The 26,970-nt window shown below is 44.6% G+C and overlaps 1 protein-coding gene across 4 annotated transcripts in view; it reads left to right on the plus strand.

The window, feature by feature from the left end:
- The window catches only part of DYNC2I1 (dynein 2 intermediate chain 1), a 60,071-nt gene that overhangs the window by 13,450 nt on the left and 19,651 nt on the right, over positions 1 to 26,970 (plus strand). For 2 of the 4 annotated variants that reach the window (XM_066385765.1, XM_066385764.1), the window contains exons 6-11: positions 1,857 to 1,934; positions 8,564 to 8,780; positions 19,578 to 19,680; positions 23,231 to 23,360; positions 24,458 to 24,569; positions 25,574 to 25,662. In XM_066385765.1, coding sequence (XP_066241862.1) covers positions 1,857 to 1,934; positions 8,564 to 8,780; positions 19,578 to 19,680; positions 23,231 to 23,360; positions 24,458 to 24,569; positions 25,574 to 25,662 — 729 coding nt within the window. Of the gene's footprint in view, positions 1 to 1,856; positions 1,935 to 8,563; positions 8,781 to 10,784; positions 10,860 to 19,577; positions 19,681 to 23,230; positions 23,361 to 24,457; positions 24,570 to 25,573; positions 25,663 to 26,970 lie in introns of those variants that run through there. The other 2 variants (XM_066385766.1, XM_066385767.1) reach the window with 2 other exon arrangements.

A 26,970-nucleotide genomic window follows, 5' to 3' on the forward strand; every position in this document is an offset into this window, starting at 1 on the left:
AGACACGAGAGGAAGCCTCACTTGTGTTCACTCGCTCCCACAGAGCCGTTTCATTAGGGGTTAGTGTTCCTTCTGGACAACAGAACGTGAGAAGGAAGAGGCAGAGGTTCTAACATAACATTTGTGTTCACACTTGTTTGAGAGTCTCTCATCTTGTAACAGGCAGTCTTGGTGTCATGGCTGGGGCCTGGCTGGCTTGCCAAGCCCAGTACCTCCCTCATGCACGAGGGGGAAGGCTTTGCACTGGGTTTTGCAGGGAAAAGGTTCAGGATGAATGAGTAGCCAGCCTTCTCATCCTTGCTCTGCTTGTAAATTCTGAAGTTTGGGGAGAATTGAAGAAACTGAACAGAGACATCACAGAAGATGAGATGCAGTCCATTTTTGGAGAGTCCAAGTCACAGGTCATTCCTTGAAATGTTTGATACTCCAGAGATCAAGGCAGTGGCATATTCTGTTATCAGAGAGGACCGTTGCTGTATGAGGAGTTCTTTCCAAAACCAGTGGGGAAGCAAAGGCTCTGCTCGTGGCCACCATGGAGGGGTGGCTGAGTTCTCCGTGACGCACGTGCATCAACATCCCCAGCTGGTTCTAGCAGTGCAGAGAAGTGAGGTGTCACCTGTCTTCCCTGAGGGAGAGCCTGGCACGTTGTGGGGCGTCGTATGTGTTTGCCCAGAGGACTGACTGTTGGATGTCATGCGGTCACAGGGGTCACCCCTCAAACACGGGTCAGCAGGGCGGTGTTGTAACTTGTTTAAAACTGCAGCATGCCTGACCAGGCGGTGGCACAGTGGATAGAGCGTCAGACTGGGATGCAGAGGACCCAGGTTCAAGACCCCGAGGTCGCCAGCTTGAGCGCGGACTCATCTGGTTTGAGCAAAAGCCCACCAGCTTGAACCCAAGGTTACTGGCTCCAGCAAGGGGTTACTCAGTCTGCTGAAGGCCCGTGGCCAAGGCACATATGAGAAAGCAATCAATGAACAACTAAAGTGTTGCAATGCGCAATGAAAAACTAATGATTGATGCTTCTCATCTCTCTCCATTCCTGTCTGTCTGTCCCTATCTATCCCTCTCTCTGACTCACTCTCTGTCTCTGTAATAAATAAATAAATAAATAAATAAATAAATAAATAAATAAATAAAACAAAAAAAACTGCAGCAAAACATTTGCTCCGTTTCATCTTACCAGTCAGCAGGTGTCCTACTCCTTTGTGCAATAAATGTAGTGTATATCATTACTATAATGCAGTGACCCTATATGACAGCATGCCAAGAGGACCTTTTCATGGGGCAGTTTTTCATAGAAAGTGTTTGCTGAAAATAATATCTCAGCCCCTGGCAACCCCTTACCTAGACCAGGTGACCTTAAGGTGACGTGTGCAGCGTTTCCAGTCCTCCAGAGCACCTCCCACCACAGTACCCAGATTTGTCCCAAGGTTGCAGGTGACGAAGTTGTACTGAGGCACAGCCTGTCTTGCCCTCATGGAAAGGATGGGAATGTGTCGATTAAGAGCTCCACACCCTGAGACCTCGTTGGTATCTCAGTCCCTGGAGTATGTGACAATTCGGACAGGCTGTGTGCATGTGCATCCATGTCCCTGACCATGTGAATGAAAGGATGTGTTCATGGGTAAGACACAAAAAGGCTATATTTATTAAATGTTTTCTCTTTTTGGTCATACTTACAAGTCAGCAAATTCCTAAAGCATTTGAAGATAGGTTGTTAGTTTTCTAAATACTTATATTTTTATATTAGCAACTTCAAATGAACCTCAGAAAACATGTATTTTTTCAACCTCTTTGCAAGATTCAAATTTATGATTGGATTTCTTTGTTGTATGTTTGAATTTTATGTCTAGGAAATTGAAAAGGAAGACATCGACTTAGAAAATATTGGAGCTGATGACTACATGGCCAATTTTGAAGACAATTTTGAAGTATGTATAAAGATTAAAAATGTTTTTGGCTTAAAGAAATTTGTTCTTAAAATCAACTTAGGTGCCTGACCTGTTGTGGCACCGTGGATAAAGCGTCGACCTGGAAATGCTGAGGTCGCCGGTTCAAAACCCTGGGCTTGCCTGGTCAAGGCACATATGGGAATTGGTGCTTCCAGCTCCTCCCCCCCTTCTCTCTCTCTGTCTCCTTTCTCTCTCTCTCTCTCTCTCTCTCTCTGTCTCTCCCTCTCCTCTCTAAAATGAATAAATAAAAAAAATTTTTAAAAATCAGCTTAGGTATAGCAACTTACAGATATTTTTCTCTTTTTATTACTCTTAAGATTTCATATCTGTTTGCTTTAGATCTGTCATATGTCTACCAATGCTTACCAATCTGATGTAATTAAATGATATTATAATTTAATCTATTGTTAAGTGTACTGCATTCAAACATGTGTATACATATGTACAATACATATATATGTGTATGTGTATATATGTGTGCATATGTATGCACATGTATACATCTGTTTGTGTATAGAGCATGGACTAATACACACACCCTCATATTCTCAGCACAAAATGGTTGCATGTTATTGTTAACAAGAGCATTTATTATATAGTTCTATATAGTGTGGTCCATTTATAAAAAAACAAATGCACAGTTTATACAGATTTATGATTTAATGATACTGAAGTCAATGACCTATAAAAATCTTTCTTAGCCATAATAAGGACTATCTAGTTTATTGTTTTTTTCACATTAAATTTAAAAAAAAATTTTTTTTTTCTTTTTTGTATTTTTCTGAAGCTGGAAACGGGGAGAGACAGTCAGACAGACTCCCACATGCGCCCGACCGGGATCCACCCGGCACGCCCACCAGGGGTGACGCTCTGCCCACCAGGGGGCGATGCTCTGCCCCTCCGGGGCGTCGCTCTGCCACGACCAGAGCCACTCTAGCACCTGGGCAGAGGCCAAGGAGCCATCCCCAGCGCCCAGGCCATCTTTGCTCCAATGGAGCCTTGGCTGCGGGAGGGGAAGAGAGAGACAGAGGAAGGAGGGTGGGGGGTGGAGAAGCAAATGGGCGCTTCTCCTATATGCCCTGGCCGGGAATCGAACCTGAGTCCCCCGCACGCCAGGCCGACGCTTTACCACTGAGCCAACCGGCCAGGGCCTAAAATTTTTATTTATTGATTTTAGCAAGAGAAGAAGGGAGAGAGAGACAGGAACTTTAAGCTGTTCCTGCATGTGCCCTGACCAGGGATCAAACTGGCAACCTCTTTGCTTCGAGATGATTCTCTAACCAACTGAGCTATCCAGCCAGGGCCTCCATACTGTTTTCTATAGTGGCTTCACCAATCTGCATTTCCACTAATAGTTTGCAAGGGTTCCCTTTTCTCCACATTCTCACCAGCACTTGTTATTTCGTATCTTTTTGATGACAGCCATTCTGACAGGTGTGAAGTGGTATCTCATTTTTTTTTTTTTATAGGGACAGAGAGTGAGTCAGAGAGAGGGATAGATAGGGACAGACAGGAAAGGAGAGAGATGAGAAGCATCAATCATCAATTTTTCGTTGTGACACCTTAGTTATTCATTGATTGCTTTGTCATATGTGCCTTGACCGCGGGCCTTCAGCACACCGAGTAACCCCTTGCTTGAGCCAGCGACCTTAGGTTCAAGCTGGTGAGCCTTGCTCAAACCAGATGAGCCTGCGCTCAAGCTGGCGACCTCAGGGTCTTGAACCTGGGACCTCCGCATCCCAGTCCGATGCTCTATCCACTGCACCACCGTCTGGTCAGGCTCATTTTGGTTTTGATTTGCATTTCCCTGATGACTGATAACATTGAGCGTCTTTTGAGATAACTGTTGGCCATCTGTCTTCCTTGGAAAAATGTCTGTTCGGATCCTCTACCCATTTTTAAATCAGATATTTTGTTGTTGTGTTACATGAGTTTTTAAATTATTATTTATTTACTTATTTATTTTTAGATTTTATTTATTCATTTTAGAGAGAGGAGACAAAGAGAGAGAAAGAAGGGAGGGAGGAGCAGAAAGCATCAACTCCCATATGTGCCTTGACCAGGGAAGCCCAGGGTTTCAAACCAGTGACCCCAGTGTTCCAGGTCAATGCTTTTACCCACTGCGCCACCGCAGGTCAGGCTACATGAGTTTTTTATGTTTTAGATATTTATCCCTTATGGGAAGTATCATTTGCAAATATCTTTGGTGCATATATATTAATAAATGTCATGTCTTCTGGATGGATTATCCCCTTTATCAGTATAAAATGTCCATCTTTGTCTTTTGTTACCTTTTGTGGGGTTTTTTTTTTGTTTTTTTTGTATTTTTTTTTCTGAAGTTGGAAACAGGGAGGCAGTCAGACAGACTCCCGCATGCGCCCGACCGGGATCCACCAGGCATGCCCACCAGGGGGCGATGCTCCGCCCATCTGGGGCATCGCTCTGCTGCAATCAGAGCCGTTCTAGCGCCTGAGGAAGAGGCCACAGAACCATCCCCAGCGCCCGGGGCCAACTTTGCTCCAATGGAGCCTTGGCTGCGGGAGGGGAAGAGAGAGACAGAGAGGAAGGAGAGGGGGAGGGGTGGAGAAGCAATGTGCGCTTCTCCTGTGTGCCCTGGCCGGGAATCGAACCCGGGACTCCTGCACGCCAGGCCGACGCTCTACCACTGAGCCAACCAGCCAGGGCACCTTTTGTATTTGAAATTTATTTTGTCTGACATAAGTGTGGCTCTTTCCGCTTCTCTCCGAAGACGATTTGCTTGAAGTGTCATCGTCCACCCCTTCACTTTGAGCTTGTTTGTCTTTGGAGCTGAGATGTGTCTCTTAAAGGCAGCATTTGGTTCGGTCTTATTATTTTGTTTAAATTTTTTATTGGTTTTTTAGAGAGAGGAAGGAAGAGAGTGAGATAAAAACAGGAACACTGATCTGTTCCTGTATGCATCCTGACCAGGGATCAAACCGGCAACTCCTGTGCTTCAGGATGATGCTCTAATCAACCAAATTATCCAGCCATGGCAAGGGTCTTGTTTTTTTGTATGTGTGTGTGTTTTTTTCTTGTGACTGAGACAGAGAGAGAGTCAGAGAGCGTGACAGATAAGGACAGACAGACAGGAAGGGAGAGAGATGAGAAGCATCAGTTCTTTGTTGTGGCACCTTAGTTGTTCACTGATTACTTTCTTATATGTGCCTTGACCCGGGGGTCACAGCAGAGCCAGTGACTCCTTGCTCAAGCCAGCAGCTATGGGTCATGTCTATGATCCCACGCTCAAGCCAGTGACCCCATGCTCAAACTGATGAGCCCGCACTAAAGCTGGATGGGCTTGCATTCAAGCTGGCAACCTCATGGTTTTGAACCTTTGTTCTCCACATCCCAGTCTGACACTCTCTCCACTGTGCCACTGCCTGGTCAGGCAAGGGGTCTTGTATTTTAATCTTTGAGTTCAGTCATTTACATTTGGGTGATTACTGATATATTAGGACTTATTATAGCTGTTGTAGCTTTGTTTTCTGGTCACTCCGTCTCCATTGTTTCTTATTTGTTTGTGTCGGATATTTTTGGTTGGTAGTTTTGTCATGTTTTTCTTCATTTTCTCTTTTAAAAAAAAAAATTTTTTTTTATTTATTCATTTTTATTAGAGAGAGAGGAGAGAGAGAGAGAGAGAGAGAGAGAGAGGAAAGACATAGAGAGAATAGGGGGAGGAGCAGGAAGCATCAACTCCCATATGTGTCTTGACCAGGCAAGCCCAGGGTTTTGAACCAGCGACCTCAGCGTTTCAGGTCAATGCTTTATCCACTGTGCCACCACAGGTCAGGCCATTTTCTCTTTTTTTAAGGTTTTTGTCCCTGCTCTAGATTTTGCTTTGTGGTTACCATGTGGTTTGTATAAAATGTCTCATAAAGTAGTCCTTTTTCTTTTGATAGCATCTTCATTGACAAGTTCAGTTCTTTTCCTCCATCCTTTTTATGTTTTGTTGTCACAAACTATCCCTTTTTATGTTTTCTGGTACCTTTGTTGCCAAATTGTAGTAGCAACAGTTATTTTTAATGCTCTTTTTCCTCTAACTTTTATATTATAATTGTTTAATACCCTATTCTGAAGTAGAGTTACAGTTTTCTACTTTTGTCTATTTTTCGTCTTACTCAAAGTTTTGTGTACTTTTGTCTTTTTCCTTCAGGTGGAAGAGCTCTTTCAAATATTTCTTGCAATGCAAGTCTTGTGGTGATGAACGAACTCCCTCAGCTTTCATTTGTCAGGGCAGCCTTTAGTTCTCCATCATATCCAAATTCTTGGCTGGTGGTTTCTTTCTTTCAATATTTTAGTATATCATTTCACTGTCTTCTAGCCTGTATGGTTTATACTGAGAAATATGGCAATCTGATGTGGTTCCCTTTGTAGGTTACTGTCTTTTTTCACCCTGGCTGCCTTGAGAATTCTTTTTTTTTTTTTTTTTTGTATTTTTCTGAAGCTGGAAACGGGGAGAGACAGTCAGACTCCCGCATGTGCCCGACCGGGATCCACCCGGCACCCCCATCAGGGGGCAATGCTCTGCCCCTCCGGGGCGTCGCTCTGTTGCGACCAGAGCCACTCTAGAGCCTGGGGCAGAGGCCAAGGAGCCATCCCCAGCGCCCGGGCCATCTTTGCTCCAATGGAGCCTTGGCTGCGGGAGGGGAAGAGAGAGACAGAGAGGAAGGAGAGGGGGAGGGGTGGAGAAGCAGATGGGTGCTTCTCCTGTGTGCCCTGGCCGGGAATCGAACCCGGGACTTCTGCACGCCAGGCCGACACTCTACCACTGAGCCAACCGGCCAGGGCCGAGAATTCTTTATCATTAACTTTTGACAGTTTTAATACAGAGTGTCTTGGAGAAGCTATTTTGCATTGAGATAATTAGGTGTTCTGTTAACTTTTTAGACTTTAATATCCATTTTCTTCCCTGGTTTTTAGAAATGCTCATCAACTATTCCTTTGAATAGTCTCCATTCCCTCCTCCCTCTCTCCTGGGATACTCATCATCCTGATGCTGCTCTTTCTAATGGGGTCAGATAGAGTTCTTTTACTTTTTTACCTTTTAGTTCTGTTTTCTTCCACTTGAATCTTCTCTAGGTTTCTGTTTTTGAACTCATATATTTTTCTCTCCCATCCCATCTGCTCTATTCCACTGCTCTATGATGCATGCTTTCTCTCATTTATTGAGTCTTCAGCTCCAGAATTATTTTGGTTCTTTTTTTTTTTTTTTGGTAATTTTTCAATGTGAGAAGTGGGGGGAAGGGAGACAGACAGACTCCCACATGCGCCCAACTGGGATCCACCCAGCATGCTCACCAGGGAGTGTTGCTCTGTTGTTGCAACCGGAGCCATCCTCAGTGCCTGGACCAACTTTGCTCCCATGGAGCCTTGGCTGTGGGAGGGGAAGAGAGAGACAAAGAGAAAGGATAGGGGGAAGGGTGGAGAAGCAGATGGGCGCTTCTCCTGTGTGCCCTGGCCAGGAATTGAACCCGGGACTTCCACACGCTGGGCCGACGCTCTACCGCTGAGCCAACCGGCCAGGGCCTTGGTTCTTTTTTTTATAGTTTCAGTCTCTTTGGTAAAGTACTCCTTTTGTTCATCAATTTTTATTCCTGACCCCATAGAATTTCCTTTCTGAGTTTTGTATCTCATTGTGTTTCTTCATGACAGCAATCTTGAATTCTCTGTCACTTAAATCAGTCTTCCATGGCTTTGAGTCTGGTTTCTGGAGATTTGTCATTATCTTTGTTTGTTACTGTGTTACCTTGGTTGTTCCTGTGCTCAGTGGGTTCTTCCTCTCCTGGTGTATTTGAAGTCAGCTCTTTTCTTGTTCAGGTTCCATTTGATCCTAACAATTGAGCAGGTTGGTAATTAGAGGACTTTCTGTTTTTCTCCAGCAGATGGTGCTGTAGTACAAGTTTTGGTTTTCCCTTACCTGTGGTACTTGCACCTGTGGGTTGGGGATTTGGGGTCACTGTGTTCATGAAAATTAACAACTGGATGACCAGGGTGGTGGGTATCCTCACTATGTCCAGGTTGTCTTGGTCTCAGGGCACCAACCAGTGGTGAGGGGACGTGCTTGGTGGGGGTAGCTGGGTTCGCGAATCTGCAGTGCCTTGTTCCATATGGCTGCTGGCAACTCTGTGCTGTCGCCAGGAAGCCTCAGGTATGTCTCCACTGCTGTTACCAGGATTCAGGGGGAGCCAGGTTCTTGGGCAGTGACACTGATTCTGCTTCTCTTACCCTCTGCTTGGCTTCAGTGTGGAGGCCGAACCCCTACTCCTCCACTGTTGCCTCATTAGATGGGGCCACAACGGTCACTGAATGGTGTCTGCAGAACTCTCTCTGTGTTTCCCTGTCCTGCCTGCCCTGCACATTCCAGTATGCCCACCTGCAGATGCCCTGATACTTGGGTCTTGCAGGTGTGTTTGCTTGCCTTGCAGATGTGCGACTTACACACTTAAGGGTAGATACAGAGGAGTCTTCTTACTCCACCATGATGCTGATGTCGACTGTGTATTGTAAATTATAAATTGTACGTCTTGCTTTGCATAAGTGTTTAAAGTCAGTTGTCTTCAAGTTTCCGAAAATGTTGTTGTTTGTAGGACTATGAAGATGACTTTGAGGATTCTGGAGATGACGATGACAGCCCTGCTAGGTCAGAATCAAGAGAAAGAGTCGAAGGGCTTTCTTTGGCCAGAAGGAAGGAGATCCAGGACATTCAGAATGCCATTAACGCAGAAAATGAAAGGATTGGCAAGTTGTCATCGAAACTGTTTCAGAAGCCAGGTCGAAAGGAGCATGGCAGAGAACTGGGGACAGGTACATGGGGGACATGTGTGTGCGTGGATGCAGGAGGCCGGGCCCTAGTCCCTGTTACTCCACGCAGGCGACAGTCAGGCAGCATTTCTTGTCTGTGCTGGGCGCTTGGGACACAGCTGACCAGCGTGCTGAGCGTTATCTGCATGAGGAGTTCGGATCTCCCGCTCAGGGCTGCAGCCAGAGGGAGTGTGAGCGGTGGTCTCACAGGGGCTCATGCCCTGGAGTCTTCCTGTCCTGCCCGTCTGCCCACTGAGCATGTGCCCTTGTGTTCTGGAGGCTTCTGTCCTTGAGTTTCCACAAAGGAGGCTCAGAAGCGTCAGCAGAACCCAGGGCCAGCTCTGTGGGTAAAGTTCAAGGCCATGGCCCATCAAGTGTGTTTCAAGGGATTTTCTTTATGAAATTAGAGATGTGCTTTGCTCAGAAATTTTTGACATCTGGTTATGATAATGATACTTTTAAGAATAGGAGTAAATATTTTTAAATCACTTACAGGGAAAAAACCTGTAACATTTTTATTTAAAAGATTAACACTGAAAATAGCACAAAATGTCAACTAGGACAATATAAAATTATTATTGGATAATATGCTACTTTACTTTATCTAGTAAAATAAATTATAATTAATATAATTAATTATGATTAGTAGTTAATACTATGTAATAATTCAGTGAAGATCAGGCAGAACAGTTACTACCCTCATATCTGTGCCTGTTGCAGGGGTAGCAAAACTGAGCTGGGTATGCAGTTTTTAGAATATTCTCTGAGTTTATAGCCAAAATATGTCTTTGAAGCCAGGAGTAGTTTTTCTGGTGGCAGTGGTGTCCAGCGGATCCCCTCCATGACTTCTCACTGAGGAGCAGCAGCGTGCCGGTATGGAGAAGGACTTGTGACCAGGAGGACTTGTGACCGTGGTCACTGCCTGCCTGGCGTGGTGTTGCTGGGAAGTCTGCAAGATTTTACTCTAAAGTTCCTAGTTTTCTGAGCAGATCTTTGAAACCTACATTGTGCTGGCATCACGTAGCCTTTACTGGCTTGACCGACAAGAATACAGAGCCCCGTTAAATTTGTTAATTTTTTTTGTTCTATTTTTATTTGAAAGACTTTTTTACTCTGCTTACACTACTGTCTGGACAGAGTTGGCAGTGCCCGCCAGGCCCCATTTAATGCTGAGCCAGCCGGCTGAGCAAAGCATGGGGTGCCTGCTGTAGGAGGCAGCAGATTGGCCTGGATAGCACTGGCTCTGTCCCTTGTGGCCGTGTGACCTGAGCAGGCACTTAGCCCATCTGTGCTTCAGTTTCCTTTCTGTAAAATAAGGGCAAAGCATTCTTTAGGGTTATTGCGAGGATGAATGAAATAAGCTAATACATGTAAAGTGTTTAAAAGTGTATGGGCATACTGAACATGGTGAGCTTAGTACTGTTGAGTCGCCATCACCTGGCAACTGAGAGAGTATTCGTCTCTGTCTTGCTGCCATCATGATCTGACTTATATGTAACACCCTGCTGCTTCCTGTACTGACTGTCCTATCTGCTTATAACTGCACACCTGATCCTTTTTCAGGGCAACAGGAAAGCACGTAATAAATAACTTTTTCCAGGCTAGTAGGTTATGCCCAGGATTTTTTTTTTTTTTAGAAAACCAACATTCTTTTCTTTTCTTTTAAATTAAATTTAATGCAGTGACATTGATAAATCAGGGTACATATGTTGAGAGAAAACATCTCCAGATTATTTTGACATTTGATTGTGCTGTATACCCCTCCCCCAAAGTCAAATTGTCTTCTGTCACCTTCTATCTGGTTTTCTTTGTGCCCCTCCCCTCCCCCACCCCCTCTCTCCTTCCTCGCCCCTCCCCCCTCCTCCGTCCCCCCACCCCCATTGCCATCACATTCTTTTTTTTTTAATTTCTATTTATTCATTTTAGATAGGAGAGGAAGAGACAGAGAGGAGAGGAGAGACAGAGGGGGGGAGGAGCTGGAAGCATCAACTCCCATATGTGCCTTGACCAGGCAAGCCCAGGGTTTCGAACTGGTGACCTCAGCATTTCCAGGTCAACGCTTTATCCACTGCGCCACCACAGGTCAGGCTCCATCACATTCTTGTCCATGTCTCTGAGTCTCATTTTTATGTCCCATCTATGTATGGATTCATATAGTTCTTAGTTTTTTCTGATTTACTTATTTCACTCCATATAATGTTATCAAGATCCATCCATGTTATTGTAAATGATCCGATGTCATCATTTCTTATGGCTGATAGTATTCCATAGTATATATGTACCAAAGCTTTTTAATCCACTCATCCTCTGAGGGACACTTGGGCTGTTTCCAGATCTTCGCTATTGTGAACAATGCTGCTATAAACATGGGAGTGCATTTCTCCTTTTGGAGCCATTCTATGGTGTTCTTGGGGTATATGCCTAAAAGTGGGATAGTTGGGTCAAAAGGCAGTTCGATTTTCAGTTTTTTGAGGAATCTCCATACTGTTTTCCACAGTGGCTGCACCAGTCTGCGTTCCCACCAGCAGTGCAGGAGGGTTCCCTTTTCTCCACATCCTTGCCAGCACTTATTCTGTGTTGTTTTGTTGATGAGCGCCATTCTGGCTGGTGTGAGGTGATATCTCATTGTGGTTTTAATTTGCATTTCTCTAATGATTAGTGATGTTGAGCATTTTTTCATATGCCTATTGGCCATCTGTATGTCCTCTTTGGAGAAGTGTCTATTCATTTCTTTTTCCCATTTTTTGATTGGATTGTTTGTCTTCCTGTTGTTGAGATTTACAAGTTCTTTATAAATTTTGGTTATTAACCCCTTATCAGACGTATTGTCAAATATGTTCTCCCATTGTGTAGTTTGTCTTTTTATTCTGTTCTTATTGTCTTTAGCTGTGCAAAAGCTTTTTAGTTTGATATAGTCCCATTTATTTATCCTGTCTTTTATTTCACTTCCCCATGGAGATAAATCAGCAAATATATTGCTCCGAGAGATGTCGGAGAGGTTCCTGCCTATGTTTTCTTCTAAGATGCTTATGGTTTACAGCTTACATTTAAGTCTTTTATCCATTTAGAGTTTATTTTTATGAGTGGTGTAAGCTGGTGATCTAGTTTCATTTTTTTGCAGGTAGCTGTCCAATATTCCCAACACCATTTGTTAAAGAGGCTGTCTTTACTCCATTGTATTTCCTTGCCTCCTTTGTCAAATATCAGTTGTCCATAGAACTGTGGGTTTATTTCTGGGTTCTCTGTTCTGTTCTATTGATCTATATGCCTGTTCTTATGCCAGTACCAGGCTGTTTTGAGTACAATGGCCTTGTAGTATAACTTGATATCAGGAAGTGTGATACCTCCCGCTTTATTCTTCTTTTTTAAGATTGCTGAGGCTATTCATGTTCTCTTTTGGTTCCATATAAATTTTTGGAATATGTGTTCTATATCTTTGAAGTATGTCATTGATATTTTAATTGGTATTGCATTGAATTTATAGATTGCTTTGGTTAATATAGACATTTTAATGATGTTTATTCTTCCTAACCATGAGCATGTTATATGCTTCCACTTGTTTGTATCTTCCTTGATTTCTTTTATCAATGCTTTGTAATTTTCCGAGTACAAGTCTTTAGTCTCCTTGGTTAAGTTTACTCCTAGGTACTTTATGTTTTTGGTTGTAATTGTGAAGGGGATTGTTTCCTTAATTTCTCTTTCTGACTGTTCATTGTTGGTGTATAAAAATGCCTCTGATTTCTGAGTATTGATTTTATATCCTGCCACTTTGCTGAATTCATTTATCAGGTCCAGTAGTTTTTTGACTGAGACTTTAGGGTTTTCTATATACAATATCATATCATCTGCAAATAATGATAGTTTTACTTCTTCTTTTCCAACTTGAATGCCTTTTATTTCTTCTTCTTGTCTGATTGCTGTGGCTAGGACTTCCAGGACTATGTTAAATAAGAGTGGTGAAAGGGGGTACCCCTGCCTTGTTCCTGATCTTAAAGGGATTGCTTTTAATTTTTGCCCATTGAGTATGATGTTGGCTGTGGGTTTCTCATAGATGGCTTTTATCATGTTGAAGTATGTTCCCTGTATTCCCACTTTGCTGAGAGTTTTGATCATGAATGGGTGCTGGATTTTATCAAATGCTTTTTCTGCATCTATTGAAATTATCATATGGTTTTTCTCCTTCTTTTTGTTTATGTGATGAATCATATTGATAGATTTACGAATATTGTACCAGCCTTGCCTCCCCAGAATAAATCCCACTTGATCATGGTGTGTGATTTTTTCCATACTGTTGGATCTGGTTTGCTAATATTTTGTTGAGGATTTTAGCATCTATATTCATCAGAGATATTGGCCTATAATTTTCTTTCTTTGTGTTATCTTTGCCTGGTTTTGGAATCAGAATTATGCTCGCCTCATAAAAGGAGCTTGGAAGTCTTTCTTCCTCTTGAATTTTTTGAAATAGTTTGAGAAGGATAGGAGTTAGTTCTTTGAATATTTGGTAGAATTCACTTGTGAAGCCATCAGGCCCCGGACTTTTCTTTGATGGGAGTTTTTTGATAACTGTTTCTATCTCATTTGGTGTAATCGGTCAGTTTAGGTTTTCTGATTCTTCCAGATTGATTTTTGGAAGATTGTATGTTTCAAGGAATTTGTCCATTTCATCTAGGTTGTCTAGTTTTTTGGCATACAGTTCTTCATAGTATTTTCTTACAATATTTTGTATTTCTGTTGTGTCAGTTGTTATTTCTCCACTCTCGTTTCTAACTTTATTTATTTGAGTCCTCGCTCTCTTTTTCTTGGTGAGTCTAGTTAAAGGTTCATCAATCTTGTTTACCTTTTCAAAGAACCAGCTCCTAGTTTCATTGATCCTCTGTATTGTTTCTTTAGCCTCTATGTCATTTATTTCTGCTCTGATCTTTATTATTTCCTTCCTTCTACTACATTTGGGCTTTACTTGCTGTTCTTTTTCTAGTTCTTTTAGATGCAGAGTTAAGTTGTTTATTTGAGCTTTTTCTAGCTTCTTAAAGTGTGCCTGTAGTGCTATGAACTTCCCTCTCAGTACTGCTTTTGCTGTGTCCCATAAATTTTGAGTTGTTGTATGCTCATTGTCATTCGTTTCTAGGAATTTTTTTATTCTTCTTTGATCTCATTCTTAATCCATTCATTATTTAACAACCTGCTATTTAGTTTCCATGTGTTTGAGAATTTTTGAGCTTTTCTATTGTGGTTCATTTCTAGTTTTATGCCGTAGTGATCGGAGAAAGTGCTTGATATGATTTCAATCTTCATTTTTTTTATTTTTATTTTTTGTATTTTTCTGAAGCTGGAAATGGGGAGAGACAGTCAGACAGACTCCCGCATGCGCCCGACCGGGATCCACCTGGCACGCCCACCAGGGGCGATGCTCTGCCCAGCAGGGGGCGATGCTCTGCCCCTCTGGGGCGTCGCTCTGCCGCAACCAGAGCCACTCTAGCGCCTGGGGCAGAGGCCAAGGAGCCATCCCCAGCGCCCAGGCCATCTTTGCTCCAATGGAGCCTTGGCTGCGGGAGGGGAAGAGAAAGACAGAGAGGAAGGAGGTGAGGGGTGGAGAAGCAAATGCGCGCTTCTCTTTTGTGCCCTGGCTGGGAATCGAACCCGGGTCCCCCGCACGCCAGGCCGGCACTCTACTGCTGAGCCAACCGGCCAGGGCCAATTTCAATCTTCTTAAATTTGTTGAGAGCACTTTTGTGCCCTAACATGTGGTCTATCCTAGAGAATGTACCATGAGCACTTGAAAAGAATGTATATTCTGCTGCTTTAGGGTGAAAGGTTCTGAAAATATCTATTAAATCAAGTTGGTCTAGTGTGTCCAATAAGTCTGCTATTTCTTTGTTAATCTTCTTTCTTTTTTTTTTTTTTTTTTTTTTTTGTATTTTTCTGAAGCTGGAAACGGGGAGAGACAGTCAGACAGACTCCCGTATGCGCCCGACCGGGATCCATCCGGCACACTCACCAGGGGCGACGCTCTGCCCACCAGGGGGCAATGCTCTGCCCCTTCGGGGCGTCACTCCGCTGTGACCAGAGCCACTCCAGCGCCTGGGGCAGAGGCCAAGGAGCCATCCCCAGCGCCCAGGCCATCTTTGCTCCAATGGAGTCTTGGCTGCGGGAGGGGAAGAGAGAGACAGAGAGGAAGGAGGGGGGGTAGAGAAGCAAATGGGCACTTCTCCTGTGTGCCCTGGCCGGGAATCGAACCCGGGTCCCCCGCATGCCAGGCCGACGCTCTACCACTGAGCCAACTGGCCAGGGCCTGTTAATTTTCTTTCTTGAGGATCTATCTAGTGATGTTAGTGAAGTATTGAAATCCTCTACTTTTATAGTATTGCTGTTGATCTCGCCCTTTAAATCCATCAAAGTCTGCTTTATATATTTAGGTGCTCCTATATTAGGTGCATAGATATTTATAATAGTTATATCTTCCTGTTGGATTATTCCTTTTATCATTATGTAGTGGCTTTCTTTATTTCTTACTATATCCTTTGTTTTAAAGTCCAATTTGTCTGATATAAGTATTGCTACCCCAGCTTTTCATTTCCATTTGCATGAAATGTTTTTTTCCATCCTTTTACCTTCAATCTATGTGTATCTTTTGTTCTAAAGTGTGTCTCTTGTAGACAGCATATGTACGGGTCCTGTTTTCTTATCCACACAGCTACCCTATATCTTTTGATTGGATCATTTAATCCATTTACATTTATGGTTATTATTGATATGTAGTTGTTTATTGCCATTTTATTCTTTAAAGCTGTATTCCTTTTTTGCTATATTCTTTTCCCACTTTTTTTTATTTATTCATTTTAGACAGGAGAGGGAGAGACAGAGAGAGAGAGAGAGAGAGAGAGAGAGAGTGAGAGGAGAGACAGAGCGAGAGAAGGGGGGAGGAGTTGGAAGCATCAACTCCCATATGTGCCTTGACTGGGCAAGCCCAGGGTTTTGAACTGGCGACCTCAGCATTTCCAGGTCAATGCTTTATCCACTGCGCCACCACAGGTCAGGCCCTCTTTTCCCACTTTGATCTGTTTACAACAGGCCCCTTAACATTTCCTGCAGCATTGGTTTGGTTGTAATGAATTCCTTGAATTGTTTTTTGTCTGGGAAGCTTTTTATTTCTCCTTCGATTTTTTTTTTTTTTTCCTGAAGCTGGAAACGGGGAGGCAGTCAGACAGACTCCCACATGCTTCCGACCGGGATCCACTTGGCACGCCCACCAGGGGACGATGCTCTGTCCATCCGCGGCGTCGCTCTGTTGCGACCAGAGCCACTGTAGCGCCTGAGGCACAGGCCATGGGGCCATCACCAGCGCCCAGGCCATCTTTGCTCCAATGGAGCCTTGGCTGCGGGAAGGGAAGAGAGAGACAGAGAGGGAGGAGAGGGGAAAGGGTGGAGAAGCAGATGGGTGCTTCTCCTGTGTGCCCTGGCCGGGAATTGAACCCGGGACTTCCGCACGCCAGGCCGACGCTCTACCACTGAGCCAATTGGCCAGGGCTTCTCCTTCGATTTTAAACAATAGCCTTGCTGGATAAAATAGTCTTGGTTGTAGGTTCTTGTTCTGCATTACTTTGAATATTTCTTGCCATTCCCTTCTGGCCTCAAATGTTTCTGTTGAGAAGGCGGATGTCATCCTTATGGGAGCTCCTTTGTAGGTGATAGCTTTTTTTTCTCTTGCAGCTTTTAATATTTTCTCTTTATCGCTTAGCTTTGGTATTTTAATTATGATGTGTCTTGGTGTAGGTTTCTTTGGGTTTCTCTTTAATGGAGTCCTCTGTGCTTCTTGAACTTGTGAGAGTTTCTCCTGCATTAATTTAGGGAAGTTTTCAGCTATGATATGATTGAACAAAGTCTCTATCCCTTGTTCTTTTTCTTCTTCTTCAGGAACCCCTATGATGCGGATGTTATTTCTCTTCATGTTGTCACAGAGCTCTCTCTAAGAGTTTCCTCTGACTTTTTGAGTCTCCTTTCTTTTTTCTTCTCTGCTTTCATGCCTTCATTCCAGTTGTCCTCCAACTCACTGATTCGATCCTCAGCTCTATCCTGTTTTTAATTCCTTCCATTGTGGTCTTTATTTCTGATATTGTATTTCTCATCTCCGACTGATTCTTTTTTATACTTGCTATTTCTTCATTTAGGTGTTCATAATGACCATCCATTGTTGTTCTAAGATCCCTAAGCATCCTTACAATGATTATTTTGAACTCCGCATCTGGAAGTTTGATTATTTCCATATCACTCAGTTCATCTCCTGAAGGATTCTCTTGTGGTTTCATTTGGATTGCACTTTTTTGTCTTCTCATTGTTGGCGTTTTGTTTGTAGAGTTGGTTGAGTCTAGGCTTGGTGTTGTCTGCCTCCAGTTTTCAGTTGTGTTATTTCTAGGTCTTCTTGGGTTGGTATCAGCTATTATCTGTAATCCACTTTCAGATTTGGGCAGCTTTGAAGTCTTGATTTGTTTGTTTTCTTAACAGGTGATAGTCTTGTTTACTGATCTCAGCAGGGGGCTTCCTTGAAACTGTATCCAGGAATATGATGGGTGTAACCTGAGGCTCTGAAGTCCTCTTCTGCCAGTTGATCTCTCTGGGGGTGGGTTGCTTTCTCAGCTTCAGTAGGGGGAGGTGTATCTCAGATCTCCATTGAGACCTGAGTTACTGCCCTCCTCCCCACTTCTTGTTTTCAGCTGTGTCTTGTTGCGCTGATTGGAGCTGGAGAGATGTCTGGAGATCTCTGATCCGGAAGCAATTCAGTACTGTTTTGTGGAAGGGTCAGTCCTTCCCCCAGCTATGACCACCTCCAGCACGGATGAATCAGCTTTTTTAGGTCGTCTCCTGCATTTCTTAGCCCCTCACAGTCTGTCCCTCTCTCTCTCTCCTTTCCACTTGGGAGATAAGCTGGTCTTTTCAACACACCTCACTCCCTGGTCGCCAGGCAAGTGGCTGTGAGCAGTATTTTCTGCTCTTTTCCCTGGAGTGAGATCCGCTCTGGGCTCTCAGCCTCACCCCCCACCCCGTTCCTGTAAGCAGGGGAGATTCAGGCGCTCCCTACCAGGTTTTTTGTGGCTTTTTCTTTGCTCCTTGGTTTTTGAGAGCTGTTCTTGTAGTCCAGAGTTGGTTTTTCACGCTGATTTTTCCTAAATTGATTTGTATTCCAGTTTGGTGGTGAGAACTGGGCGTCTGTGCGTCCGCCTACTCCACTGCCATCTTCAGGTCTCGACCTATGCCCAGGTTTTGAAAGGGTTCATATACCTCCAGAAGGTAAACTGTTTACTTGGTCAGTGAGTATTTTCTGAGTGATGGTACCTGGCATTTGCAAGCCATGCTATAGAGGTGTCTGCATTTGAGTCTTACCACTATGACTTTTAACATGGCCCAGTTTCCTCACTGTTAAGACTGGAATAGTAATAGCAATTACTATATATCTGTCAGTGTCTGTGTGGTGCACGCAGCTGGCAGACCTCCGCTGTCACAACTACTCTCGTCTGCATGCAACGCTGCCGTGTGGGAGAGTTACTGACCCATGAGAAAACAGAGGCAAGCAACTTGCTCAGTCACAGAGCCTGGGTCCAGCACATTTCTCTGTCCATGGCCTCACAGATTTGATAAAATGGCAAGAGGGCATGAGATACAATTGAAAGAAACATACAAACAAACAAATCACAGGAAACCACAGAAATCCTGGGAGGGCAGGGGCGAACTGAGGACTGTCCTGTGCATAAGAGAGCAGTGGGCAGAGCTGTTCACCATGACAGGAGCCCTTAAACCCATCCAGTCACTGGTCCTCAGTCTGAGCACTGACAAAACCCATGGCTGTAAAGGACCAGCATTAACTGAATCTGTTTCTGTGTTTAGCCATTTGTGTATTCATGTCCCAGCTCTCTTACTAGCTGGTGCGAGTGGGGTGGGAGTGACTACATCATGTCTGAATTTTTAAATATCTCTAAAACGCTCCATAGTGTGATTGGCACATACATAGTAAATTTGCTTTGTTGACTAAAAGTTTTTTGTGTTTTTTTATGTCCTAGGTGTTTGGGGTTTCAGGCATCTTTTTTTTTTTTAATTAATTTATTTATTTATTCATTTTTAGAGAGGAGAGAGAGACAGAGAGGGAGAGAGAGGAGAGAGAGAGACAGAGAGAGAGAAGGGGGGAGGAGCTGGAAGCATCAACTCCCATATGTGCCTTGACCAGGCAAGCCCAGGATTTTGAACCGGTGACCTCAGCATTTCCAGGTCGACGCTTTATCCACTGCGCCACCACAGGTCAGGCTGTTGACTAAAAGTTTTAAAGAAATTTATTTTTTTGTGACAGAGAGAGGGACAGACAGACAGGAAGGGAGAGGGATGAGAAGCATTAATTCTTCATTGTGGCACCTTAGTTGTTCATTAGTTGCTTTCTCATCTGTGCCTTGACCAGGGGGCTACAGCAGACCGAGTGACCTCTTGCTGGAGCCAATGACCTTGGGCTCAAGCTGGTAAGCCTTGTTCAAACCAAGTAAGCCCGCGCTCAAGCTGGCGACCTTGGGGTCTCAAATCTGGGTCCTCTACGTCCCAGTCTGACGCTCTATCCACTGCGCCAGCACCTGGTCAGGCGACTAAAAGTTTTAGATGAAAATAGCAGAGGTAGCCTCGTAAATGCACACGGATAAGTTTATCATTAGTTGTGGGTTATAATTGTTAAATGTGCTTCTGATTGTTTTACTCTTAACTTTTTCTTTTGCTTAAAAGAAATATTTTATTCCTCACAATAATAGGTTTTTATTTTTGTTTTCTGTACAGATGCAAACAATTCCCCTTCCAGACCCTCTGTTTGCGGAATTTTTGTAGATTTTTTAAGTGCTTCACACCGTCAGAAGAGTCGGACTCAGGCCCTTAAGCAGAAGTAGGTGTCCTGGGAAGTTTGTACATGGTGTTATGGAGTTTAAAGTATTTATCTTCAACGTGCTGTTACAAATGGAGCTTTACGTTGTTTTCAGTGCTGATTGTACACCCTTCCATCTATGCTCTGTTTCTCTGCATTCGGCTGTCGGTTGCTAGGGTAGATGTGTGCGCAGTCCCAACGCCCAGCGTCTAAGGCTGCTAGATGCTGGCCTGACTTACCCCAGGAGGTTCCCTGGTCTGGCTGAGCAGAACCCTGCTCACACCCTCACGGAGCTGGCGGCGAGGAACCACGTCAGCAGCAAGTGAAGTGGGCCTCCTGCCTCGCAGTGCTGCCCCCGCCTGCGGCACAGGGGAGGAAGGCCCTGTGGTGCCGGTGCCAGGGGTGGCTGTGCCTGTGTGCACTGTGTGCAGACCAGGAGGCTGCAGGGCTCAGAGCCCCAGTGCTGTGTGCCTGCGGGTGAGTTATTTCATTCAGTCCTCACACCTCGTCCTATGGACAGAAGAGGCTCAAGGTCACATCTGGTGGAGCTTTGTTTTGAGCTTAGGGCTCCCAGATGTCAAAGTCCAAGCTCTTAATGACAACCTAGAAGGTTGTGAAATGTAGATATTTACAAAAGTCAGAGTAGGTAGTATCAAGATTCTATAGCATTAAAACCAATATGATTTAGGAGTAAATGTAAAAATTAAATATATTTTTAAAGTGGATTTAACATCCATCATATCATCCATCTCAGATGTGGCACATTATCCCTAAACTGGACAGAATATAAAGGTGATTGACCAAGTGGGAAAATTCATTTGCAAAGTGATAGAGGTTTACTATCTCTGATATATAAACTGCTTTATAATTTAGTAAGCAAAGCTAAATATCAGTGGTTAAAAATGGGTAGAGGTCGCCTGACCAGGCGGTGGCACAGTGGATAGAGCGTCGGACTGGGATGCGGAAGGACCCAGGTTCGAGACCCCGAGGTCGCCAGCTTGAGCGTGGGCTCATCTGGCTTGAGCAAAAGCTCACCAGCTTGGACCCAAGGTCGCTGGCTTGAGCAAGGGGTTACTCAGTCTGCTGAAGGCCCGCGGTCAAGACACATATGAGAAAGCAATCAATGAACAACTAAGGTGTTGCAACGAAAAACTGATGATTGATGCTTCTCATCTCTCTTCGTTCTGTCTGTCTGTCCTTATCTATCCTTCTCTCTGACTCTCTCTCTGTCCCTGGGGGGAAAAATTAAAAAAAAAAATGGGTAGAGGTCAATATAAGCTGGAGATCAAAGCAGAAAAACAGAAATATAGGAGAATTAAAATAAGGGCATGATGCAGGGGTGACCGCACAGGTGCTGGAAAACTGAGTCACTAAAGCAGGGGAGAGTGGGACCGCTGGACAGGACAGGACCAGAGCAGGGCGGGGCAACCGCCCATGCCAGAGCAGGTGGGGAAACAGTGTGCTCGTTCCCTCACCCCCTTTCCCCAGCCTCCGTCAGAGGGCACCAAGATGGTGAGGACACAGTAGAAAATGTTAGGCTATCAGTAAATGTGTGGAAATATGTTGCTTCTTTTGCATAGTCAGAGCAGTGGACATGCAAACAATAGCAAGATGAGTTTTTCTCTAGGAATAGGTGAGGTTTTAAAAACTGATAATATGGAAGTGTTGATGGGAATGCAGAGGAAGAGCTTGCTTGTAATATGTTTTCCACCAGGAAATAAGGGCGAGGGACGGGCCTCAGTGTGTGGTACAGGTGGGGTTTGTACCATGTCTCTTCCGTAGCTGACAGTTGGTAGAAATGTATACAATTTGAAAAATGTGGTTAATTACACCTAACGTACATTGAAAATTGTCCCAAATGCAGTATCTATAGTCTTTTGAAGAATACAGAGAACATTTCTCAAAAAGATTGTATGCTCTGGACATCAGATTGAAAAGATACAGAGGATGTACCTGACCAGGCAGTGGCGCAGTGGATAGAGCGTCGAACTGGGATGTGGAAGACCCAGGTTCGAGACCCTGAGATCGCCAGCTTGAGCGCGGGTTCACCTGGTTTGAGCAAAAGCTCATCAGCTTGGACCCCCAAGGTCGCTGGCTCAAGCAAGGGGTTACTCAGTCTGCTGAAGGCTCACGGTCAAGGCACATATGAGAAAGCAATCAATGAACAACTAAGGTCTCACAACGAAAACTGATGATTGATGCTTCTCATCTCTCTGTTCCTGTCTGTCTGTCCCTGTCTATCCCTCTCTCTGACTCTCTGTCCCTGTAAAAAAAAAAAAAAAGATACAGAGGATGTTTTCTACCACAGTGGAAGTAAGCTACAAAGCTGTAATAAAAAGGTGATTAGGAAATACCCAAAAGTTTGAAAACTAAGTAGTATACTTTTAAAATAAACTGTGGGTCAAAGAAGAAGCCAATTGGGAATTATAAACTATTTTCTACAGTGGCAAAGAAAACCAGCCTTTAAAATCTGTGTGATGCAGCTACAACCTTTCTGTGATGTACTGGGAAAGGAAAAGGCTACAAACCAGTGGTCCACATGTCTGCTTCAAGAGGCCAGAGAAAGGATCGTAAGAAATGAGAAGGAACCAAATAATAGAAGAGAAGGCAGAAATCCATAAAAGCAAAAGCAGTCAAGTTCAACAAAGCCAAAATGAATTCTTTGAAAACATTCATGAAGTTTATATATAACCTCCTGAAGTCTGGCCAAAGGAAAAAAAGGGAAAGCCAGACAGAAATAATAGCAAGAATGAAAAGGGGACGTTACCACAGACCTGCAAACACTGAAAAGGTAGAAGAAGGTGCTGTGCCCAACTCATGTCCGTGAAAACTTGAATGAATTAAGTGGTGGGTTCGTCTGCAGGTGGCAGACTGGAGGAGCTGTGGGTCAGGAGGACAGGGTGGTGGCCAGAGTGAGGTCATGGGAGGTGGCAGTTCCAGTGAAGACCCTGAGCGAGTGGGAAGGACACCTGTTGACTGAGCACCATCTGTGGAAAGCAGAGCTTATATTGCAGTGGAGGTGACAGTGAGCCTCGGCATGCCAGCTGATGGACGTCTGAAGAAAGGAGACCAGCCCCACAGTGGCATAGGACGTGTGTGAGCAGAGGAAAGCCAAGGGTGTGCGGGTGTTGGGAGCCTCGTGGGGAGGAGGGCAGTTTGCTTGTCAGATGCCACAGTCACGTCCTATTGGACACAGTTCTGCGCCTTCAGGATGGTGACAGCACGCACCTGACACACACGCAGCCACAACACAGGTAATGTCACAGAGAGGTAATGCTGGTCCAGGCGCAGTCCTGAAGTGAAGTGAATTATTTTTCATGAAAGTTCTAGGAACATGTATCCTGACTTTTTTGTGCGTGAACTCTGGAGTGCTGAGGTAGAACAGTTGGAAATGAGGTCCACGACGCTCTCCATTGTTGGTCTGCATGCGACTGCTAAATACTTCAGACAAACACCAAGCTAGTGAGGTCCTGGGCAGCAACCTCCATCAGACCCAAGGTTCCTACCCTCCCCTGTGCTCCCCTGTGCGTTATTTAATTTAACTTTGTCTTCTTTCCACTTTATTTCAAAGGATGCGCAGCACAAAGCTTCTTCAGCTTATTGACCTGGATTTTTCATTTACCTTCTCCCTCCTGGACCTGCCACCAGTAAATGAATATGACATGTACATCAGAAACTTTGGGAAGAAGAATACCAAGCAGGTTAGGACAAGAGTATTGACCGTGACAAACTGGAGGATGTGGCGTGAGGGAGAAGGGACCCTTGTCACGTGGCACTCGGCAGCCTGGACAGGGTGTGCAGGTGTCCGCTGAGTCAGCCCACAGGCCATGGGCCACTCCCAGGGCAGCGGCATGGGGGAAAGGATGTCTTGGGTTCCCAGTGAGGGTGTGACTGTCCCAATGCAGGGTCTGTGAGTGCAGTACTCTCAGTGATTCCTGACCTTTCCTCATGTCAGTCAGCTTATCTGTTGTTTCTGTTCCATGGCACCTCACCCTGTGTGCCAGGCCCACCTGTCTCTTGCCTGTGTGTTCTCTGTCATCGTGCCCAGCCCTCCTATCACCTGTGTATTTCTCAATGTCCAGGGCCTGTTTTTGAGGCTTGAGGTGAGCCCTTCCTTGATGACTGACACTGGACTTTCTTATCCCAGGGTTCCCCAGTCCATCCCACACAGCTCTGGACCCCCCTGCAGTGCATCTAGTCATTGATTTTGTGGTAGTTCACCTCCTCAGAGTTTGAAACCAGGGATCATCTCCTGCATTTTTCTTATGCCCCTGTTAGCGCCATCAGGCGACGTGCTCCTGAGTCCATCCGGTCAGTGATATTCTTTCAGTAGAAGAGAGGTTGCAGGATGGAACTGAAGAAGTTAACCCTGCTGACCACTCTAACCTCGAGTAGGTCACCTAACGTCTCTGCTCGGTTCCCTCATCTCGAAGCTGGGAGGAACCAAACGGTTCTTACTGAAGCATCTATCTGCCTTTATAAAATGAAGTATTGCCTTTGGTTTGCAAAGTTGTATGTTCTAAAAAAAATAGATGTCAGTGGGCTACGTGGTGGTTTTTTAAACCAAAGCTGAATTGTTTAATGTGACTTTTTAAAAAACACTTTAGAAAATCAGGCCATATATAGCAAATGTTTAAGACACAGTCTGTGTGATGGTCATTTGTGCCATGATGCTTATTTTTGACAGATGCAAGAAGACTGCTGTTAATAACTTTAAATTTTTCATTTTTCTTTTCAGTAATGAAACATTGCTCAGAAGTTGAGACCCACTGCTAACTGTAGCACCTTTGTTTTTAAGGCATATGTTCAGTGTAATGAGGACAGTGTTGAACGGGACGCTCAGACGGAGGACACAGAGACCAAGGACGTGTGGACCCAGCACCCTGGGGAGAGCACTGCAGTGTCTGGGGGTAAATGGCTCTTTGTTGTTGTCCTTTGCAAGTTGACTTTGTTAATGTTATTTTTGGTGTTGTGTTCATTAGACTTATTGCTCTGTCTTTCAGGGGTGGTTGTTTGTACCCACTGTGGAAATAACAAGCAAACTAGCTTTGCAAACCACTGGCCTGAGCGCCAAGCTAGGGGCTGGTCTGGGCCTGGACGAGGGTTATCATACTTATTCCTCAACATGAGGAAAGAGTCCGCATTCTAAACAAGCAGCTTTAACACGGGCTGCTGAAACACGCTCTGCTTTTAATTTGGGGATAGTCTGATCTCATTGATAGGGATTTTCCTATGTTAGGTACAGTTGACACGTGCGTTGCATCAGTGTAGACAGCAGGTCCCCAGGACAGTGTTCTGCATGCTTGGGGTTATTTACCTGCCGAACATCACCGTCCTAGTTTGTCGTTTATTCTGAGGAATTACTTCTGTTACTCCCTGCCCACAGGGAAGCCTCCCACTAAGAGCTCATGCTCTGAAACACAGCACTCTCACAGTAGTGAAGCCGTCAACTGCAGGGGTGGGCAGAGGAAGGGGACAGTTGTTAGTATGCAAGATAGTTTCTTCTTGTATTACTTATTAGTTACTGTACTATTTCTGTTACAGCTATAACCCAACTTTATAAACCTACTTTAGCCCACCCTTGTGTTTTCCTTAATGTCTTTAAGTAGGATTCCATTCGCAGACTTTACGTAACACTGGATGCGATTTGGTTTTTACGTTTATTGGGGTCACAGGTCAACAAGAGAACGTGAGTTTCAGGTTCGCAGTGTTGTGACACAACACTGCACTCACCACCCCACGTCTGTTTCCTTACGCCAGGATGCACTTGTTTATGAAAAAATCACTGCTAGATCCAGAGATAAATGTGGGATTTTCTGAGTTCTCCTTCCAGGTGCCTTGTGTTTATTGTAACGCCCCTGGACTGTGTGGCTGTTTTGGAGCCACCAGGTTGGTTTTCTGTGACCTTTCTTAGGGAGTGAGAGCAGAGACCCCTGGGATGCTGTGGTTGCACCAAAGGTTGACACGCTGAGACTGTCCAGCTTCCTCCGGGCAGCCTGCCAGGTAGGCACACTGTGATGCGACCCATCACGTATGTCACCAGCCGTGTTGCTGTGACTTTGAATTCTGTACCTTGATATTAATTGCTTATGTTATAAAATGAACATAGGCTGAAAAACACATATTAATTTACAAGGCAAACAGCATCTAGGTATTTGAACCTAATAAACTTAGGACTTTTAAAACCAATCGTGGAAATTATCAGACTGTACACCAAGATAAAAAAAAAACACTCTGGAGACTTTCCTGTGCTTCCAGAGTTATAGTTTGTGGCCGGCTGTCTCTTCTGAGCCCCACTGACCCTCCACCTACCCTTCAGTTACTGTGAAACAAGTGACAGTCCCCATCGTTCCCCATGGACACTTCCACATGAATCTCTAGAGAAAAGGATTCACACTTGTAATATAGTAGGTGCTTGTACCCCCCCCACCGTTGACTCCTGCTGGGCAAAAGCTCAGGATTTGGTGTCAAGCGGCTGGCTTGTGGGTTTGGAACAAACCTTTCTCGGTCTCTGTTCTGGCCGCTGGGTCCCTTCCTCTCTTGCCGCTGTTTGATCTGCTTTCACATATTTCAGTGAGTGACTTCCTAGTATCAGTTCTTGGGGGGTAAGGGGTAGAGCAGGGAGATGCTGGGCGGGAGGAAGTGAGGGGCAGGACCTGACCTCCTGTACCCTTGAGTCTGCAGTGTTCTCATCCCCGTCCTCCTCATGGGCCGTGTTAGAGCCATGAGAACCACAGTGGTGGCCTGTGCTTGACATTTCTTTACACCTGCTATAAGAGAAGTTTTGTCAAAAGTTGGCAGTCAGCTGATTTCCTCATCCTGTAATTTTAGTAAAGTCTTTACCATAAAAAATAATGTGTGGGAAAATTTTGTTTTTTGTAATAGAGACAGAGAGGGACAGACAGACAGGAAGGGAGAGAGATGAGAGCATTAATTCTTCCTTGTGGCACCTTAGTTGTTCATTGATTGCTTTCTCATATGTGCCTTGACCAGGGGCTCCAGTAGAGCAAGTGACCCCTTGCTCAAGCCAGCGACTTTAGGCTTCAAGCCAGCGACCTTGGGGTTATGTCTATGATCCCATGCTCAAGCTAGCAACCCCACACTCAAGCTGGTGAGCCCGCACTCAAGCTGGATGAGCCTGCACTCAAGATGGCAACCTTGGGGTTTCAAACCTGGGTCCTCTGGGTCCCAGTCCGATGCTCAGTCTATCCACTGTGCCACCGCCTGGTCAGGCTGGGGGAGTTTGTTTTAATGGAAGTTCATGTGCTGGTTTCTCCTGTTATGCAGACAGGACAATATAATTTCATTCTG

Source organism: Saccopteryx leptura, chromosome 5 (genome assembly GCF_036850995.1).
Source record: "Saccopteryx leptura isolate mSacLep1 chromosome 5, mSacLep1_pri_phased_curated, whole genome shotgun sequence".
In the NCBI taxonomy this organism is placed as follows: Eukaryota; Metazoa; Chordata; class Mammalia; order Chiroptera; family Emballonuridae; genus Saccopteryx; species Saccopteryx leptura.